We start from the raw sequence: 16,390 nt of genomic DNA, 5'->3' as shown, positions 1-16,390 counted from the left end.
ATAAATCAATTGAAATGTGGCAAAACAAATAGTTTTATGTTCTTCTAAAATTGCAGAACCATGTAAGTGAAGTTATTGCATAGAGATGGTGTTATAGTGCTGGCTCACCGACGTCAGGGCCCTGGCAGTTGCGGTGGCAGTGCGACCAGTGGCTCCACTCCGACACCTGGCAGTCGCCGCGGCACGGCACGTAGCACGAGTCGCTGGCGCGCAGGTCTGCGCCGGGGCCGCAGAGCCGCTCCTCCACGCGCTCCGCACCGCGCAGACAGCTCACGTTGCGCGAGACGGCCCCGTGGCCGCACCACGCGCCCTGCGCACACAGCACGTAGCACGTAGCACGTAGCACGAGTCGCTGGCGCGCAGGTCTGCGCCGGGGCCGCAGAGCCGCTCCTCCACGCGCTCCGCGCCGCGCAGACAGCTCACGTTGCGCGAGACGGCCCCGTGGCCGCACCACGCGCCCTGCGCACACAGCACGTAGCACGTAGCACGTAGCACGAGTCGCTGGTGCGCAGGTCTGCGCCGGGGCCGCAGAGCCGCTCCTCCACGCGCTCCGCGCCGCGCAGACAGCTCACGGTGCGCAAGACTGCCCCGTGGCCGCACCACGCGCCCTGCGCAGGACCCGGGGCTGCTGGCACACCGCGGCACACCGCGACACACCTCGGCACACCTCGGCACTCACCTGCAGGTCGCAGGCGGCCCAGGCGCCGCGCGCCCACGAGTAGCACGGCGTGGCGGCGCACGGCTTGCGCTGCGCCAGCGGCCTGGGGCAAGGCCGACCCTTCTCGCTGGGGTTCGTCACGACGTGCCGCACCCGCGTCATCACGGAACCTGCGAGAACCCGTCCTTCCTGGCTGCACTGCGAGTACCCGACACAACATGGGGTCTTTGGTTCGCAAATAAAGTTTTCTTAAGGCGATTGGTGCACGGTAAAAAACTGTCACAGGCCCGAAAACAATGAATTTTGTATCATATGACCACTTAAGAGTCTAGATGCCTATATGGGTGACCGTTACTATGTAGGGAGGTCAGGAGCTTAGTTCCAGCTCGTCAGTGGCGAGATGGCCTTCATACGGGAAGGCTGTTGCTGGTGGTCGCTCTGCGGCCTGCCATCTAGCGGTTACTAACAAAACCTCGAAATTGGATCTCGCTCTCCCTCTAACACACAGCCGATACGGTTCTATCGTGCCCGGAGGAGGGGAAGGTTTAGCAGGTTTCTCTTTCACTCATCCTTCGCCATGGGGAGGCGGAATGGATTATTTTTTTGTCCGTAACTGCGCACATGTGGCTGAGAGCTAACGCCCCTCCTGCACATCTTCTCACTCAACTCGCTCGTTCTCTCACACTATTTCAATAAATCTTTTCTAATCTTCAAGATAAATACTTTAAACCATTGCGCTTCCTACGGATTAATTATATTTCATGCACGTGCCCGAATTCAGCTGCAAAAAAATAAAACGGGTAGTCAATTTTTTTCTTCAAAAACCTTCCGAAACACTGTGTGTTAAAAAAATTCTGAAAGCTCATTTTTCTAGATAAATGGAAATTCTAAATCACCTACGCCACAAGGAAACATTGTGCTTTAATATTATGTAAAGAAAACACCTCTTAGTTTAATAGTTATGTAAAGGTGGTGTGATATGTTTTAGATGTCGCACCATCTTATCATCCATGTAAAAGAGTTACCCGAAATGCTAACAAAACTATTGCCATGGAAATGGAAATATGGTTGAGGAAATATTTTTCAAATGTTTGTAAACAGTAAACAACATATAAAAAATCTTATAACTGTAAAATTAAAATACAAACAACCCTATAGCAAATTTAATTTCAATATGAAAGAGTCTAAAATAATGTTTACAAGAAACGAAATTGCAATAGCAATACAAAAATATCGCAATTTTGTTACATTGTTAACGTATATATTATTTTTAATAAAGGCAATAAAAATGACATACTCAATATTTGGAATACAATAAATACCTTAAGCCCTACATAATTTCTGCGATATTCTAAATAAATGCTTTTCTTAAATATAGTAATTAAAAAACATCGTAAACAAATTATGAGCATAAATATTATGGTGAAGGAAAGTGGACACTATCACACTGAAAAATCTAAGAGGGTAGTTTTCCTCATCTTATTTCTTTCTTTGCGTTTTTGGTCTTGTTCGTTAAAATATTTCATGTTCAAATACTTGATACGCATATACGTTCTTGTCCTGACTAAACAGTATATACCTTCTTCTGGATATTTATTTTCAGTAGTTCCGCAAATAATTTTATTCAGTGATTCAAAAGTCCGCTCTTTTTTGCACAAATTGTTGCCATGAACATTATCAAAACACATTTCAGCGATCTTTATTAATTCAAAAAATTCATTTGTGGGAAATTTTAAGTTACCCTTTGATTGTACATGTATCCAGCTATCGTCCTCCGAATTGAAATCCGTAGTGCCAAGGTCAGGATATTTATTTCTGAAACGATGAGCTATATAGCCAGAAACATATTTCAGCCCTTCAAGAGAAATTTCGTCACTTGAAAGGGGCCTGGCCTCTAAATCTAAGTCTATTTCTTCCATGTCAGCAAGATCTATTTCATTTAAAGGTGATTTCTCTTGAAATGTCTTTGTAAAATACATTTCCTTGCACAAAAGTAGTTCTGTACTTTCATTCTGATAAGCACTATCCTGTTCTATTTCATTTGACGAAAAATCACTTACCAAACACATTTCGTCTGTCTTCTCATCCGTGTTTTTCCGTTCAGCAAAAACTGTTGCAGGATGTTTTCACAATATGTAGTTTATAATTCTGTATTTAAAGTAAATGGGCGACAGATGCGTATTTTGATGTCCCATACCTCAAATATACGGAGAGAGAAAAAACCACTCTAACACATCTTAGTTCAGTTTAACTGTTAACAAATATTTAGGTTAACAGGTCCTATTCATATTTCCGAATGTTTTACTGACTGAGTTATACTGGACATTAATTAAATTGATCGCTGATATTTATACTTTTAAACGAAATTTTGGATTTATCATTTTATGTGAACTCTAATGCGTTAAAAAGTGTAACGCAACACTACACATAGGTAGTGATGTCTAGTGCACTGCCCTATGCACATTAGTTAACAAAAAAATAAAATGAAATATTAATTACTGATAAATAATACCTTGATGTCGTGATACAAGTAACACATGCTTATCTGATATTTATCTCAATTAGAATACGAAATAGGAAGACAAAATAATTAACTGATTTTAAGACAGATTTATTACTTACACACGAATAAACAAATACCACGTATCCCTCAATACAGTAATTCCATTTGACCAAAATATTACTCCGATTTTTTTTAACTATCGTTGCCAGGTACATGGGCACGACTTCGCAAATGTCAATGTTTCACGTAGAGTTAAAATATGGATTTACGGTTCGAAAAATTCACTAACTCATAAATTAAATCAATTGTCCGATAAAACATAAGACCTATAGACTCAAGACCACTAAGATAGTTCTGCATTGTATGTTCATATGATCGTGCCATTAATAATACTGAGGGGCTAATTAATTTAGTAAATATAATATTAATAGCGCCTGGTTTTAGTTTATCCCAGCAACATCAACAAAGTCATAATATCAATCGGCAATGTTAAAAAGTTGCAGGGCGTCAGTACAGCGTTAGTGATAGAGTAATAACAAAATGGCCATACCTGGACTAATGATATCTTCTGACGTTAATAACTTTAAAATCGCGTATTCCCGTTCGCAACTTAACATACAATCAGCAGTCTGATGATAACCTTTTTATACATACTATTATTACCGCACACGTAACATAACTTATGGTAGGCCCGCGTCAGGAACGTCCTGACGCGGAGCTGCACGCACCAAAACGGCCAAAACCAAGCTTCTTTTTAGTAGCGTAACTTTTACAACAATAGGCTCGAGGCACTTTTTGAAAGTTCCGCCGAAACCTCGGGCAATTTCTGGCCGTGAAAAACGTAATTCCAAAAGCCGCAATTACTTAATAATTACATAGAGAAAAGCCCAAACGTCTGTAACAATGTCAGAAATATAGTTCAAAACCCAAAATAAATTAAACATATATATTTAAATAATGTAGCACAGAATAATAAAACTGTAAACAAACACTTGAAGTATTAGGGTTTCAGTGTTCTGTGCAATGTAATATTACAGAAGGGCATTTGTAATTAGTGTGCCCGACATTCTGGCATCGCTAGCTAAAATTTCCAATTTTTTTTTAAATTTCATATAACTGGAATAGCCTAGTGTTGTTTTGATGTTCTAAATAAATTTTAATAAATATAAAATCTATTTTTTGGTTAAATTTAGATCTGTAATTCTAGTGTGCATATAGCATACCCTAACTAACCGGAATACACGACTGATTTTCTATGCTGTCAAAACATATTAATCTGGAGGGTAAAAATTTATTCATATGTGTAAACAACCACCACAAAGAATAATCACCGTGTCAATATTCAACTTCAAGTCAAAACATAACCACTAAAAAGAATTTCGCTGTACGAAGTTTTCTGTACAGAGACAATTTCCTTGCTTGAGCGAAGATAGACTCCACTATGAAGCGCGACCAAGGAGCATATAAGAAGATCTGGAGTGGACATGTGTAGGGCGAGAGCGAAGCCAGCCCGTTGCGAAGAAGGGATGAAAAGAAAGAGGAAGAGAGCGTATTTCTACTGGAAAAACAGCCCCAGCCCACTTGTCCTTGAGGTGGAGGCGCTGTTGTGCGGCTACGATGGTGATTTCCTGTAGTGCATTTGGCTGTACAAAGCGATGGAATTCCAAGCCGGATAGCGTTGCTTTTCATAAGTAATAACGATTTTTTTTTTCATTTGTTAACTAAATTAATTCCCATAACTTTTGAAGCATTAGAAAAAAGTGGCAAATGTTTTAAACTGAAGTAACTAATCTTCGAACTTTTCGACGAACCTAAGAAAACTAATTAACAAAGAGAAGTTGTTTCAGTTGTAAGTACAATTCTTTACTTTTTTCATAGATTTCCAAAACGTGACGATCAACGGCAGCTCTGGGAAAAAGCGACAAAGCGGAAAAATTGGACTGCGTCTCCGAACCATGCATTGTGTACAGTGCATTTTGAAGACAAATGGGTCTTAAGAAGCGAAAATCGTACTCGATTAAAGGATGGTATGGTGTTCGGTATATTAAGGTTTCCCTCAAAGTAACGGTTTCACAATGCTTTTAAGATATTAGTTACATCCCTACATAAGTTTAAAACATTTCTCTTAAGAGTGTGCTTCGTAGCATTAAAAGATGTGCCTTAATTATTTTGCAAATTTATCATTGTTATGGTGACGATGTCAGGGGTTTTTGTAATTTTTTTAGAAATATAGTACAGTATTAGCAACTACGTTAAGAACTGTTATTTTATTCACACAGAGAAAAGAAATACAAAATGCTAAAATTTGGCGTTTGTCTTTTTATGTACTATATTGGTTTGTTATTATATGTGTGTTGTAACATGTATAAAAATGTTAAATATATTCAACAATATTTGGTAATTATATATATTTAAAAAACTTTTATGTACGCGACTTGAAACTACGTGAAAGGTTTTCAGTATATAAAGGCCTATTCTATGATTTTTTTTTTATTAATTCTTATGCAAACAATTAATAAAATTGAAAGTTTCTTACATTGTCAGTATATGCATAGCATTACAGTTATTCCAAACAATTCTCTACCAGTGTTTACCTAAGGTTTGCATGTTACGTTGGTTGAGTAAGTAGACTGGAACATGAACATGTTATTGAAAAGACTTCTAACTTCTACTAATACACGTATATTACAAGAGGTTTGTAATATATTAAATGAGGCAAGTAATAATTCGTTTTTATAAACGTTGTGTATGAAATTATAAATTTTGAGATGTATAATAACAAAAAGAAGTGCGTTCCGAAGACATATGTCGGTAGTGTTACCCACTGAAACATTATTCCCACTTCAACACTCTGTAAAAATAAAAGTATGGGGTTGAATGCATCAAAAGGGGTATATAAATAAAATTTGAGGCTTCTTCCTTATTTCATACGCTGGTGTCCCCCACTTATAATTGCAAACAAAAATTTTTCCTCGATGTTGTAATTTACTCTGCGTATTCACAACAATGTTTGGCAGTAAATAGGTATTTAATTTTTAAAAATGAATGCATTCATGTTTCGAAAAAAATATTAAAGCGGTGTGGGGAAAAATGTTTACAGATACTCCAGTAAAATTTTCAGTTTGATTGTTTTGATAGTTTCGGAGCTGTTGCGAGTTAGGTTGGAGGATTTTTCGGTTGCGCGAGGCAATTTTGGCTCGTTTTCGTTTTCTTCCAGCGTAGGAAGCAGGGAACAAACGCCGATACCTGGCTTCACCTCGCATCCTCTGCTGGCCTTCCCTTGTCCTCTCCAGATGTATTACTGTATATTAGCTCCATGAGCGCGACCTTGACAGACCCTTCGTTTCTTCGGCCTCCTCTCTCGTCCTCCCTATACACCCCATTCTTCCCCCTCCCCTCCTGCAGGCAGGAGGCAGGGCCAGCCGGCTGGAGCTCCGCCGGACTACCTGGTTCCGACAAGCGCCGCCCTCAGCGCCACGTCGTGGGGACATTCTTCCCGGCGGCGAGAGTTTTACACGCAGCACTAGAACTGTCACTCCAGAGGGCGTGTTTTGAGTCGGATTGTATCAAAAACAAAATGATATGAAAATATATACATAACTCAATAGTGTTCTGCCAATTATGTTTTCATTTTCATTTAAATTTATTCTTTAAATCGCTCCTGAAGTAGTCCAGCAGTGATCAATGGAAATTGTCAATATTAAACTGTAATTTTGACGATGAAAATTTTTTTCTTACTTTTATAGGTGCAGAAACCTATTCGTACACTCGTTTCTTGAACTATAATTAAGTTTAACATAATTATGTGTTTTCTAAATAATTCTGGCTTGGAATAAAAATAAATGCATTTAAAATGACATAACTCAGTAAAAAATGTTTATTAAAAATATCCTAGGTATATTATGTCTTAAAAAGAAGCATCAAAAATAAATATGTACAGTTAAATTAGTTTTGTCGTAATATTTTTCATGCACCAATCGCCTTAAAGCCAGTTAATTGTTGACACAAGAAATCATTCCAAAGGATGGCCTTAAATTAAGCAACTATATTAACACACTTATACGCACATACTTTAGCTGCTACTGTTATCAGTTTATTTATTTTTAATAAAAACACGTAACCACAAAAAAAACCTAACACAAATTTTTGAAACATTAAAATTATGAGAATTTTCATTTTGGAGTCAAACTGAGTAATTAATATAATATATAAAAAATTTTTTTAAAATAAACGCTCTGCAAGATTGACGTTCTCCTCTCTGTTTTATAAATAATATTATAAGTATAACAAAATGGTATAGTGTCATTTTTTAATAAAACTTATTTTATTTTGAGTTTCGTATTTATGTCGATGGTTGTGTTGTCAAAGGCGCACTTTTCCATGCCAGAGGTTCGACCTGTAATTGTTCGAATCGAATAACTTTCGATATATTATGTAATATTAAATACTGTGTACCCATAAGGTTTATAACAACACTGTATGTTATTGAATAATCTACCTTACGTCCAGTAGTCACAGAGACACTAGCACACTCCAGTTATAAACACCAGATAAGAAGGTGGCGCCCTCCAGCAGAATAAAATAAAATGTGGCGGCCTCCAGCACCTAAAAAATATAGTGACCAAGATTTTGGCTGTTACATCATCCATAATGGCGGTAAGTTTTTGAGTTAAAAAATTGCAGAACCTTCTAGAATTTAAAGTGGTGCATTTAAAAATGGCGGAATTTTCAAGATTTAAAGATAGCTGCCGGGGTCAATATCATACAAGATGGTTGCTGGGTTGAATGCCATCAGTGGTCAAGGTATAGATAGGTCAAGGTGAAAGGACAATGTAATATCACAATCCAATATGGCTGACTTCTGGCTCAAGCTCCACGCACTGGCACTAGAGCAAGACTGTTAGGGTAGGTGGCCCTTTGCCACTTGGCCGGAGAGACTCCTGTGTTCTGTTTGAGGTGTCCCTTGCTGTGTGGCCGCCGGCAATACCTGTACTGCCACACTGGCACTCTGAGCTGTTCCAAGCCGTCCACTGCGACACCTCGCAGTCCACAGGGCAGTCCACGTAACACCACTTCTCTGTAGGAGCTGGCCGCGTCTGGTCCTCACACAAGCTGTAACATAGTCGTTACAAGCTTAGCAAGACATGCTATCATGGTATTTCCCAAATTTATATCACTTATAATAAAAAAAATTAATAAGTTTTTATTTACAAATCATAGAAATCGTTATCAAACCAGTGAGTGAAATGTGGTAAGAGTCAAAAAAGCCTATAAGATATAAAGATTAGGTGAAAAGGAGTAGTCCAAGTAAACACACACCAGCGAACGGAAACATCTGTCTTGTTTACCAATTATGAAAAATGAGGGTCTACTCCCTCAGAAATCCAAACCCGATCGCATTGGTGGTAGACGAATCATATGAAACCTTTTTTTTTAATTTTTTTTTTGTAATGTTTGGTTCTTTGATAATTTTTCACTGCCAAATCTCTAAAAGTAGCTACACTCCCGTATAACATGACATGTTCGCTGACATTTTTGACTTCTAAAATTCAAACGTATGCCTTATTAGGGGCTCGAACCAGGTACTGGCGTGTATTCAGCTGTGCAAGAACATTGGCGGAGTGTATCAAGTGCTTGGTTGAGAATCTTCGTCCAGTTGACACTCGACCTATGGGCTGCTCTGCCCAGACGGAAGCAGGCGAGACGACGAGACGCACCTGTCAGGCACAGAGCGACCGTCGCTGCGCAGACAAGTCACAGTGCGCGACTGCACACCCTCGCCGCAGGGACTGCCTCCCAGCGGCAGGCAGGACGAGTAGTCGCTCCAGTGCCAGGAGTAGGAGAAGCAGGTGAGGTTGAGGCGGCAGGACTGCACCTCTATCTGCGGCGGACAGGTCGCCTCACTGCTGGCCGGAGCGCGCAGCACAGAGCGAGTGCGCTGCCTCTCTGCGCTGCGGGCGCAGGGCTGTGGCGACACGGTCCACACTCGCCACTCTGCGTTACTCCACGCTTCTCATTACACACTTCATTCATTCATGAGAACCTGCGGACCTAACTTAGACTCTTATGTTCTCTTTTATTTAGCTAATAACTAAATAGTTTTCCTTTATTTAGACGATTATAGTTTAAATGCCTGCAATTAAATGTGAAATGATATTTATTGTATATAATGTGCTATTGCTGTACTGTTTAAAACTTTACTATTCTAAAGTAATGTAAGATTATTAGTAGAAATTTTTAAGTACATTATTTTTTGTTCATACTTGGCTCATTAATATTTGCCACTCAAGTAAGCTGTTATGTATGTTTTTAAGAATTTAATTATGCGTAATAAATTATGCTGGGTACCAATAATAAACATACAAAAACAACCAATCACAATTTTTATTTTTTGCTAAATTCTACCCCTAAAGGATGAAAAGGTGTAAGTATTTTTTTAATATTAATAATTATATCTCCGAATATAATTAAGCGTGATAAATGATTTTAGGTACCAATAATAACAGTACGAAACTAACAATAATATATTTTATATTTTGCGAAATCCATAGTTAAAATTTTTTATGGAATCGGGTCCCAGTGTGTTCAGCAAGTAGGTATATGAGGCTTTATTTTGGGCGTGAAGAGGAGAGATTACTGATACTTTAAAATAACACGAACATCAAAAGTGTAAAAATAATTTATTTCCTCTGTTTAACTTTAAGTTAGAATTAAATTATTTAAACTAATAATGGTCTAGGCCTAATTTTAAAATTTTAAAAAAAGATAGATTTGTTTTATTGTATTTTATATCAAAATTTTATTTTCAACTAGTAAAAATTTTTGAAAGTTCTTAAAAGCATTTTAATTTGAAAATTAATTTTTAGTTGTATAGGTATTATTTTAAAATTCAGATTAAGGAATGCAATTTTTGGCATTTAAAAAACTTCCATTAAATAATTCAAGTTTATTTAAACAAGAAAGTTACTTCAACATACAAACTGATATTATATGTACCTAAATATGGAGAAAAAAAAAACGAAAAAATCATAGATACGCTAGTGTAAGAAGAAAATGTTGAAAACACAAAAAAATCGGAAGTAGAAATTTTATTAATAAAATATTAACATGAAAACTCAAAATCCAATTACTAATTATATAAGATAACAATGAGTGACACAATAAACCCCTAATTTCGTACTGGTTTTGACATGAAATTATTTTGTTTACTTACATTAGTATTTTTTGCACTTGTTTAACTATCATTTTTGGCCCGTTTAATTAATTTAGTTTTATAACATTAAAAGGTTAAATTCATAATTTATTTTTTGTAATCGGCGAACCTTTTGGAAACATACCTAAAGGAAATGAGTGTTAATTTTGTAAGACCTAAAATGGCCTAGAAAATCGGAGTTTATTCAGGTTTATTGTAATATTATATTCAATATGTTGAATTTATTTTTGGAGTCATTTATCATTTTATTTTTTTTAGTTAGGTAATTTTTATAGCTTAATATTTTAGTATGGCTACCTTAGTAAGACGTAGCTAACTGTAAACGTGAGCTAGATATATTTTCTTTTGTGTGTGTCTTGGCCGGAAGATGGTTCGTGTGCTTCATGAAGGGGGGGGGGGGGGGGCGGAGGAGGGGAGGTGTTTTGAAGTGTTATTCTGGATGTCAGTTTGCATGTTCAAGCAAGCAAGTAAACGGAGAATGCTGTTTTATTACATGCTTTATATTAGCTTCACCTGTATGTTTGTCTGTCCGTCTGTAACTCTGTCTGTCCGTCTGTAACTCTTTCGACTAAGTTTTCTTTTCTTGCAAAGCACATACTTTTACCAGTTTCAATTGTTCCTTCCTCTGTGCTAGCCTTTCAGCTTGCTTAACTATTTTTACATGTTACATGTTACATGCTTTATATTAGCTTCACCTGTATGTTGTTTGTCTGTCCGTCTGTAACTCTTTCGACTAAGAGTGAGTGGCCCATCACTGTAAAGTGTCCCACCAATTTCATTACGTTCGTTAGCAGAGTGGTCTAAGGCGCGCGATTTCTGTGGAGTCAGCTTTCGGATTCAGCGACTTTACTATTTCTTTGTGACGTTGCAACTCCAAATAGTTATCTCAGATGGTAATAGGTAGTGTCGGTAACTCATTTCCCTATGATAATTATACATAAATATAGTTTAAAAACAAAAAAAACATGCTTTTAAAGAATATCAAACTAAAAAGTTAAAAATAAATATAGTTTAAAAAACTAAAGAAACATGCTTTTAAATATTATCAAACTAAAAAGGAAAAAATAATTTTAAAATTTAATTTATGACAATAGTATATAAGCAATACTAGTATAAATGAGAAAAAAGCATGGGGCGCTTAATATACAAAAAATATGGCACAAAGCGCCTCAAGCTTTTTTCTCATTTATACTAGTATTGCTTATATACTATTGTCATAAATTAAATTTTAAAATTATTTTTTCCTTTTAAGTTTGATAATCTTTAAAAGCATGTTTCTTTAGTTTTTTAAACTATATTTATTTCTCTTGGCTTCGTGTGACTGTAAAGAAAAATGTTTAACCTCCTGAACTATATTTTACGTGGATTTATACGCAAATTGCCACTGTCATTCTGCGTACCTTTTTTACATAGGTTTTTTTTTAAATCTAGTGCTAGCACACACGAACATTTGGTATAAACTGTGATGGCATTTATTAATGTAAGCTCGGGCTTTAATATTTGTGAAAAATATGTACAAGATACGGTACCCATAATTTTTGTAGTCTGTAATTTTTTAACATATTTTTAAAGGATTTTTAGGATACATTTTAATAATATTTTGTAGTGGTAATGTCTTTAATAGTGTTTGTTTTGCTAATCAACTCTAGGCCATGCATAGTTTGTCTTGTAAGAGATGTTTAATAGCCTTTTTGATCTTTATAGTAAATTGTTAAAAATTATTTTGGTGTTACTATTTTAATGCTAGCTTCTAACTCTACTCCTCGATTTTGCGGCTAAAGTTTTTACAGATTTAATCACTGTTTGGAATAATTGTACTTGCACCCTTTTTGGGTGGAGAGCTAGTCCCTTGATTGCCGTGGCATTAAAATTTGTTTTGTGTGAATGCACTGCATACATAGCTCCCCGCAGGGTGTTGGGATTGTATCACTGATCCAGAGTCAGGGTAGTGGTGACAACGTTAACGAAAGCACCGAAAAAGACACTATTAAAAATGGATATGGCACCCCTACAAATAATAACAAAACGAGGACATAATAGGGGCACACAGAAGCCTTCATACGAAATAATGTTTTTATGTTTGGGAAACTGTGAGATATTTCCAGCTTTAGACAACTCAATAAATTTTTATTTATTTATAATCTAAGAATTCTTATTGCGTAATTGTTTATTTAGTTTTTTAAAATGATATTATGGCAACATATTTTTCTTTCTGTGATAGACAGGTGCCTGGCGGTGGCATATGTCCACGATATATCAGCGGAATGTTTAGATACTAATTTCCATAACATGTGTACCATTCAAAATATAATTTAAAATAGCAAAAAAAAACCTTCAGAGGTAACAAATTTCTAAAATCAATAGACACTTATTATATATGTAATCAATAAATTAAATGTCATATTTCTGCTAAGTGGTCACACCACCTGCGAGCACTCAGACCAGTCCGACCACGGCCCCAGCACGCACTCTCCGGGACATGCCACGTGGCAGGCGTTGATGTCAGGTGGCTGAGTCACCCGGTCGCAGTACTGGTCCGCCTTCTCCAGGGGCAGGTCGTGTAGGCGCCGCTGCATGCACCTGTGTGAGGTGACCAGCTATAGCTGTCACTTAGCGCCATCACTGGTGCGATGTCGCCACAAACCTACATGTGTGACTACATTACACTAAGATGTAGGCGCCGCTGCATGCACCTGTGTAAGGTGACCAGCTATAGCTGTCACTTAGCGCCATCACTGGTGCAATATCGCCACAAACCTGCATGTGTGACTACATTACACTAAGATGTAGGCGCCGCTGCATGCACCTGTGTAGCGATGATCTAACAGATGCTGCCATTGAAATAACATATTATTAACAATCTCATTATGTAGGTTGAAGCATTATGCAACTCATTTTCAAACAAAATAATTTTAAAAATTATGTTCTAAAACTTATTTTGTACTATGTTGTTGTTTATGAATGAATTCATTAGATTTTTTTAAATCATTGTTTTGTAACATATATCCCACCTTTGGCAATAGATGTAAAAGAAAAACCACATATTTTAAGAGATTGTGCTTTTGTGAATTCACAACAGTGCATTGCGGTAGTCAACAGGAGTGCATCAGTGCGATGAGTTGAGCAATCGCTGTGGAGACTGGAATTGTTGAAAGAAGAGGTGTGTGCGGCATACTGGTGAACAACAGCTCGCCGCGGGGACTTCAACTATATTGCTATTCACATGAGGAGAGTTGACCGGTGTTGCGGTCAACTGGAGGGCGCTGGTGCGATGAGGCGAGTTGTCGCCGCATTGACTGTAACTATAAGGCAAATCGCTTAACATGTGTACATGGTGTGCTGGTCAACTAGAGCATGACGGTCAATGAGGTGATATCTCGCTTCGAGGACTGAACTATATAGTTCTAATCGTGTAGGAAGATGTTTGTGGCATAGTAGTGAACTAGAGCATGCCTGTGATGTAGATATATGCTTTCATATTTTATATAATAATATGCCTGCCATATATATTGTTATCATATTTGCAGTAGATACTATTTTGCATGTGGTATTGTTACAAAAGCTAATATGGATCTCGGTTTGATGATTGTAGTGTTATCGAAAGGACAAAGTTGTAATTTCTGCAGAAAGGAGTTTATCCTGAGAAACAATGCTAAACGTCATGAGAGTATCGAGTGTATTTTGGGTCCTTGCAAAAAAATCATTTAGACTTAATAACAGTTTAAAACATATATAGATACAAATCTACACGAAAAAATTAGATTTAAATTTAAAACTGTATTTTGATTCAAAATATTATAGTATTACACAACTTCACATTATACACTAATTAATGTCTATTTTTCAACTGAACACACACAATTAAGAATAATATTTTTTTTAGTTATATAACAGATTTTGATTCTCTCGAAAATAGCAACACTATTAACTTAGGTGATCCAATAGATGAAACAGATATTAATAAAATATTTTTAGATGAGAGATTACAAATACTTGATATAATCATTTAAAACACTATAAAAATTAAAATATTTTTCAGTTGAAAAGTAGATAAATGTTTATACTTTTAACCAATCAGTTTCGAATAGTTGTGAAACACCTATTAACTAAAATGTTGAATAATGTATGGAATCAATGTTTCACATATTTCATTTACTAGCAAAGTGGGATTAAATTAGTAATATATTTTTTTATTTAATAATGATGGTGTACGGTTACATGGTACCGCGTACAGCAACTTAAGACTACTTATTAATTGTTTTATTATCATATATGTATTTCTTTATTAGTAATGATACTATGTTGTTGTTTAACCCTCTTATATAATATGTCTGACCTGCAAACTACGGAACTGTCATGCTACAGCTTAGCATTCATAAACATTGAACTGACTATACTGCCATCAAACCTAACCTGATTCAATATTTAACTCATTGTTGTAACTTCACTTCTGTTATTTATTGTAATTTTTGTCTCACCACAGATATCTTATATTTAATTGTGTTTACATATTGTTTTGATGTGATTGTTAATCACCAACATTTAGATTACCTGTTCTTGGCTGCAGTGTTTACAGCCGCAGGCTATCTTGTGTAATAGCATACCGCCGTGGGCGGAAATGCGTCCGTGAATTATGTCATGTAGAAAAAAAAGTAAGAATAGGCGTCTCTTCGTCAGGGCCTATCCCGACGCCGGCCTTATCTAAATTAGCATATTTTTCATAATATTATAAAATAAAGTAAATTCAGTGTCTTTATATTAATTTGTATTGTGGTAGCTACGAACGTGAGTGTTTGCAGCAAGATCCGGCGGCAAAGAGATAAGTTACCTACAAATTAAATTGAGGCTTATGCTCTAAGCCAAAAGTAGCCATTTTTGCGCTTGGTAGCGTCCCTAGTACAGACTTTTTCTGCGATTGTAATTGGGAATCTTTTAATTATTGCAAAGTTAATCACCCTTATGATGTACTATTTAACATCTGATTGAACATTTATTACAAATTGATATTATTATTTCAGTGTCATTGACAGATGATTCTACTCAGTGGTCTTAGAGCAGAACTCCTGCAAACCCTGAGCTATAGCCGAGGTGAAAACATTATATATTGAATAAATTCTACGATATTTATTTATTTCACTTAGATTTTACCGACACTGAGCTACGGTAATTTTAAGTAAGTTGAAGAGTTTGAACACTAAACTGTTTCTCGTACATGAATTTTTGAGTGATGATAATTTTAAATTAACGAACTTTTGCTTGAATATAAATCTGTGCCTACATATATCCGGAATATTAAACAACATAAAAATAACCAGGAAAGCCACATTAAACCATATAAACTCATAATTTTGTTACTATCAACCTACACCATATCTATTTCCCCTTAACAAAATAGTTAATTACAGATTATTTGCAGTTGAAGGGTTATGTTTTTGTGTAGTTATTTGTTTATAGTTAGGATTGTTAAGTGCATGTGTTATCGTTGTGTGTCGTTCTTTATTTATTAAAATGTGTTATGTTTCTGTCACAAGCCACATACATCTGGATCATTAAACATAATTATTACTCATTAATTCATATTTTTTTTATGTACGTGTTCAATTACTCACAATCAACATAATAGACCCTTTTGGCTAGTATAGCAACGGCGCCCAATTCACTACAGTCATATGTATTTAGCTATACTACTACCATAAGGAAACTAACTACTATATACTATAGTTACTACTATAATGGAATTTTTTTAATTTTGAAGGATTGTATTATTTATAAAATATTTACTGTTCATTTCAATTTATCTAATAACACTTAACTGTTATTCATGGAACTAGAATATTATATTGTTTTATGCTTTTTACAGTTCAAATTAAAAATTTCCCAGCTATGATGACGAGTTGGTGACTAAAATAGGAGCATTCATCAGCACCTAAAAAAGACATTCAAGTTCATTAAACGGCAAGATCTCGAAATGAATATAAAGTATTCTGCTACAGTTTGAAATTTACGATTCCAACTT

The 16,390-nt window shown here is 36.3% G+C and overlaps 1 protein-coding gene across 1 annotated transcript in view; it reads right to left on the bottom strand.

Moving 5' to 3' along the window:
- Positions 1-16,390, bottom strand: part of LOC134534633 (thrombospondin type-1 domain-containing protein 7A-like) — a 41,745-nt gene that overhangs the window by 15,298 nt on the left and 10,057 nt on the right. Inside the window, exons 5-10 of the mRNA XM_063373121.1 lie at positions 12,801-12,954; positions 8,879-9,126; positions 8,149-8,273; positions 658-828; positions 424-625; positions 109-365 (exon numbers count right to left, since the gene is read on the bottom strand). Of these exons, the coding sequence (XP_063229191.1) occupies positions 109-365; positions 424-625; positions 658-828; positions 8,149-8,273; positions 8,879-9,126; positions 12,801-12,954 (1,157 nt within the window). The remainder of the gene's footprint in view (positions 1-108; positions 366-423; positions 626-657; positions 829-8,148; positions 8,274-8,878; positions 9,127-12,800; positions 12,955-16,390) is intronic.

This window comes from Bacillus rossius, chromosome 7, assembly GCF_032445375.1.
Source record: "Bacillus rossius redtenbacheri isolate Brsri chromosome 7, Brsri_v3, whole genome shotgun sequence".
Classification (NCBI taxonomy): domain Eukaryota; kingdom Metazoa; phylum Arthropoda; class Insecta; order Phasmatodea; family Bacillidae; genus Bacillus; species Bacillus rossius.
The sequence above is the reverse complement of the archived record's forward strand: the minus strand, read 5'-3'. Positions and strand labels throughout refer to the sequence as shown.